The sequence below is a fragment of the Ipomoea triloba genome, chromosome 16, assembly GCF_003576645.1.
Source record: "Ipomoea triloba cultivar NCNSP0323 chromosome 16, ASM357664v1".
Classification (NCBI taxonomy): Eukaryota; Viridiplantae; Streptophyta; class Magnoliopsida; order Solanales; family Convolvulaceae; genus Ipomoea; species Ipomoea triloba.
The window spans coordinates 6488120-6493892 of NC_044931.1; the positions used below are offsets into that span (position 1 = coordinate 6488120).

The 5773-nt window shown below is 31.7% G+C and overlaps 1 protein-coding gene across 1 annotated transcript; it reads right to left on the reverse strand.

The window, feature by feature from the left end:
- Positions 1-3926: 3926 nt before the first annotated feature.
- On the reverse strand, positions 3927-4936 carry LOC116007932 (protein RKD1-like). Its single transcript, XM_031248590.1, has 3 exons — positions 4723-4936; positions 4284-4648; positions 3927-4223 (listed from the first exon to the last, which is right to left on the reverse strand). Exons 1-3 carry the CDS (start codon positions 4934-4936, stop codon positions 3927-3929), a joined length of 876 nt encoding a protein of 291 aa, XP_031104450.1.
- Between the last annotated feature and the right edge of the window lie 837 nt (positions 4937-5773).

Consider the following 5773-nt stretch of genomic DNA (forward strand, 5'->3'; position numbering starts at 1 on the left):
TATTCAATAATATAATGTTTAAATAGATAAGCATACTAGCAAGTAATATAAACATAATTCGTACATCTTGCTTGTAATCATTTTAGTAGAAAGCTTTTCCTCACAAAGAGAGTCTCATCATTTTTCACCTTTCGAAGAGTAAGATTACTCACAACTTTACTAGAACTAAGGTTTGAAAATATTTTTCTATTCTTTCCCCTTTCTTGCTTTGAAACTAGTTGGAATATACTTGGGTAATCCCAATACTCGGAAATTAATTCCCCTTTCAACCCAATTCAAAAATTCTCCTTTTCTTTTCAAAACATTTAAATGATCTATTAATATCATTTCACTAAGGTAATTCAAGTGTAATTACCCTACACTTTTAACTTCACAAAAATCACATAAGCCTCACATTTAACCCATACATCTCAAGGCATATACATATACATTTCCCAACTTCAACATATGCGTAACACACAACAACATTTATTCTTTCAAACACGTAATACCCAACTACATAGTGTTGCTCTTCTCATTACTCACATATATAATTTTGATTCATACAACTATGTACCTCACACAAAAGGTGACATTTTAATTATACATACATACCCATATATGTACTCATAAATATACGACCTTTCTATATATATACATATCCCATACATATAATTTGTATATATACATGTATCCCTACATGTGTGTACGTACCATATATATATATAATTTACTCTTATTATATATATATATATATACGTATACTACACTCACACACCCATAATTTTATATATATATATACCTATATATGATATACTAGATCACTCACACACACATCACGTAGGGTATATATATATATATATTTACTAATTACTTTATATACATATATATATACCACACCCACACACACATCACGTTACTACATATATATATATATATATATCCTTAATACACACACACTTCACGAACTACATATGTACATACATACCCATACATTTTTATTTATTTATACACATATATATATGTAACATAAACACAATATATACACACATATATCATGAATAATATCATTATACATAGTTACACATACATCAAGTACATAAAAATTCCATCTAGCACTTAAACTAATTTTCACAAAATCATCAATCACCTAGTTTCAAACAACCTCAACCAAATAAAGGGATTCCTTACCTCAACCGGGTTTCAAATTTTGTAGGAGATCTTTGTGGATGATTTTCCCCCAATTCACCTTAAAACCCTAGAATTCCATCAACCACATAACACATGATTTTAAGAAATCTTAACTTAGATTCATGTTCTAGGATGAAAAATAAAGCTATCTACCGAATAAAGTTGGAGTTTTACCGAATAACTTGAGAGTTGTGAAGAAGTTGCTAGCTATGGAGTCTTGAAGCTTGATGAAGATGATGAAGATCCCACTCTCTCTCCCTCTCTCTTATTTTTCGGCCAACACAAGCAAAATGGGAAAAAAATTGGCTTAAATATCTACCCACTTGGTTGACTAGTCCACTCTTGGGGATAAGATCCAAAATAAAATGGAATAAAATAATCTAAAATATCTTAGCTTAGACTGATTGGGATTAAATCAGATGAATTCTTGGTAGAAACTAATTCAATTCAAATAATTCTCGAACCCAAAAATTTATTCCAGTCTAGAACTCAAAATTTGGGCTAGGTTCGGTCCACCGCGAAATTTCGCGATGTACGATCACAAATAAATTTTGGCTGCTATGGGCTAATCTAATTAAATAGGAAATTCAAGAATAATAGTATGATGCCTAAAAATCCATTTCCTAGGAAAAACGGGTCCGAATAGTAGTTCCTAAAATTTTTACGGTTCGTGACCGGGACGTACGATCGCAGCTTATTACTAACTGTCCTTACTTATAATAATTCTTTTGAGGCATCGGGAGATCATCTCATGAATGTTATAGCCTAAAGAAATGTTTTTCGAACCTTAATTTTACTGAAATAGGTGGGGGGTTACAAATTTATATAAAAGTTTAACAGTTTAATTAAACATCATGTGAGACTATTGAAGACTTTTGATTATTTCGAGGGAAATTGGTGTGCCAATCAAGAAAATTTAATGTGCAGAAGTTGTATAAAACAGTAGTTTTTTTTTGGAAACAGTGGTGCAAATTGTCAACGTAGCTGTCCTTTCGAACAATAGATGTCATTTTACCATATACAGTAGCCGTCGGTTGATGAGGATGCTCTATTTAGGGTATATTTTCTTCAGTTTATTAAATTGTTATTCACATCTTTTTTATATTTTCAACATTTTTATTATAAGTTCTCTTCTTAGTTTTATCCTTTTGTTTATGATTTTTCATAATGTCAAGTCATTCTACTTCCTCTCTTCCTCACAAAAATGACTCAACCGATGATCATTCATTTTGGAATGATTTTCAAATATCACCATTGAGGACTAATGTATCTCAAACGAGTATGGATTTAGCCTATGTTCAAGATATAGTGGATTTACAATTAGAGTTCAACGAAGTTGTTGGTAAGTGTTACACTTTTTCATAAACTTTACTTCTTATGATATATATTGTTTTAATGGGTAACTTTTTATTAAGGTGATCTAGCTACGAATGTTGTGGCTAAAAAACAGAATAATATTGCATTTATGGAGGAGAATAATGCCACTTCTGGGATAGCTGTAGGAAGTATTAGTAACAATGTCTTAGTTGGGAAAAATAGGATTAAAAATTCCTTTCGTAATCCCAACACAATAACTAAAGAAGAGATGCTTCAGTATTTACATCTGCAACAACCTGACGCTGCAAAGAAATTATTGATTAGCTCATCTACTTTAAGGATGGTATGTAGGAAATTAGGAATTTCTGAATGGCCTAACCGGAAATTCTTGACTTTGGAAAGGATGGTAAAAAATATCCAGGTATTTGCTGTTTATTTATCAACTTAGTAATTGATATTTTTGAATGAGAGATAACAATTTCCTTTTTGTAGGAATTTGGGAATATTCAGGATGAAGCGGAGGTTGAAAGGATAAAGAGTGATTTGGAAAATAAGAAGAAAATTTGGAAAATAAGAAGAAAATGTTGCTTGATAATCCAACAATGAAATTGGATAAGGCAAAAAAAAATAACCATAAAAGGTGAGGTAAGAATGAAATTAGGTGACGAATAATATCCATTATCGGAGTGATATAGATATGTTAAAAACTTGAGAAATAGAGAATTCATATTAACCACCAAGGGTGGTGTATAAACCATCCACTAAGAAATGGAAGGAGATAACCTTAGCTATAGATGTGGTATGTACGTAAAGTATATGTTTACCTTCTTCCTTATGAACTACAGTTTTAAGTATTTGAAAAAATTGAAGTAAATTATAATCATAACATCTCTTTATTTCCTATATTCGGCTGAAAACCAAACAAATGATCTATCAACCAAATGCTTTTAGAATTCCAGGTTAGTTTTGAACTTCGTGTGTAAAAGTTCTATTTTTTTGGGATAAATTTAGTATGATTAGTGACATCTTACACAGAACTATTGCGCTTGTCACAACTCACAACCTCACATAAGCACCTCACATAAACTTATTATGACAATAAAATATTGTAAGTCCTTATGTCACTTTTGATGAATATGGTGCATGTGATTGGTAAATTGAGAACATATTTTATTTTTGTTTAGTGGATATGATAAATCTAAAACCGCAAGTTCGGGAGCAAACCACTTTGTTCGTTGGAGCTAGGGTTTAGTTTAAAAATGACAATTGGGTATTAAGATAAGATAGATATGCATTAAAAAAAAATTTCATACATTTATATAGACATATTTGCATTATTATACATTCATACATGCATTTGGGCAATATATTTTGCATGGTATTTTTTACAAAATTGATAATATTAAAATTTCTTAGAGAATTGATATTATAAAAAAATGTTATTGGAAGCCATCAAGCAAAAGCTGAAACGATTCATTTTCTTCCATCGCTCGTGAAGGTGGATCCACAGTTAAAGGAAGAATATGATCAACCACAAATGAAGGAACAGGAAGGGTACAAGGAGAAATAAAACTCATCATTTCTCTGTGCCTTTTCTTTCTGGTACATGCATCTCTAAGCTTTATTTCAGCTGGATGCAATTTCAAATGTGGATTTGTTAGCATCATTTCTCTTCTATCTTTTATATCTTTGAGTACTTCTCTCAGTTCAGGGTCATCTTCAATGCTACCCAATTCCTATATAACGGTTGATTAATACTGATCGAATGATGTTAAAGTGTAATAAACAAAAATTACCTTAACATTTTCGGATAATTTCTGTAAGCTGACTAATTGTCGATGAGGCCATCTGAAGATTCCTAATTCCTCACACCTTCTTTTCAAGATTCTGTACTCAACTCTTAGTTCCTTAGCGGCTTTATAAATGGGCATATGGAAATAAGTAGAAAGCATTGCCTTGCTTATTGTTGAAGGATCACGAAAAGTTTTTTGCGTCCTCTTGGACTGTCTACGCACTATTTTCTCTATCATGCTCTCCTTTGTACCAGTACTTGTGTCCTGGTTAACAGCTACGGCGTTCGAAGTCGGGGTGATATCCCATTCTATAGGTATAACACTTGCAGAGGGAAGAAGAACCTCATCCATACCTAGTGGATTCAAGGCTGCAACATTGACAATAAGAAATATATATTAAATCATCACATGTGAATGTACAAAATTAAAGTAGGTCGCTTACCGGTGGCCTCGATTAGACGTTCCAGATTATGTTCAAAGTTCCAAAATGGATCAAAGTCCATGTTTAGCAAGGGTTCATCATTATTTTTTGCACTGAAATAAGTCAATGGGAATTGTTCACATTGTGCATCCCAAAACGGATATTCTGAAGCATTTGAGGAAGGGTAGACAAGTTGATTAGTGAATGCAGAGGAGGAGGAAACATGATTTGCCATCTTTTGATAGAAAAAAGTAAAAGATAACTCTTAAAAGTGAAGAAAATATGCAAGTAATTATTTATTCAGAAGTAAAAGAAGAGGATAGCTGCTTGATTGGTTTAAAGAAAATGGAGCTCTCTAGATTTAAAACGTCAAACACACATTCCAATGATATAAGATACTCCGTATCAAATTTTGGAAAAAGAAAATAGTGCATGGTTGAGAGTCATTGATGTTATTCGTTTTANGAATTGTTCACATTGTGCATCCCAAAACGGATATTCTGAAGCATCTGAGGAAGGGTAGACAAGTTGATTAGTGAATGCAGAGGAGGAGGAAACATGATTTGCCATCTTTTGATAGAAAAAAGTAAAAGATAACTCTTAAAAGTGAAGAAAATATGCAAGTAATTATTTATTCAGAAGTAAAAGAAGAGGATAGCTGCTTGATTGGTTTAAAGAAAATGGAGCTCTCTAGATTTAAAACGTCAAACACACATTCCAATGATATAAGATACTCCGTATCAAATTTTGGAAAAAGAAAATAGTGCATGGTTGAGAGTCATTGATGTTATTCGTTTTATCAAAAGGTAACAGCATATTGGCCGACAACACAAAAATTGTCAAAAGTGAAATAGTAAAAAGGTAAAAAGTGAGATCGTTTGAAAAATTTTCAGCATAAATTCATTGAAATGCCCAAAAGTTTTAAACAGTTTTTTAATTCAATATTTTCCTTTGACAAAAAAATTTGCTCTTGGAAAAAAAAAAACTTAACAAGTATTAACCACTTTTTAAATTGTTGTCGAACGTCGCAATAAATTCATGCTTTTGTTCGTTCTTAACACTTATTCACATC

Coding starts and splice junctions, on each gene's coding strand:
- LOC116007932 (XM_031248590.1), bottom strand. CDS start 4,936: ATGGCAAATCATGTTTCCTCCTCCTCTGCATTCACTAATCAACTTGTC. Junction 4,649..4,722: donor ACGTCTAATCGAGGCCACCG/GTAAGCGACCTA, acceptor TCAATGTTGCAG/CCTTGAATCCACTAGGTATG. Junction 4,224..4,283: donor AATTATCCGAAAATGTTAAG/GTAATTTTTGTT, acceptor ACCGTTATATAG/GAATTGGGTAGCATTGAAGA.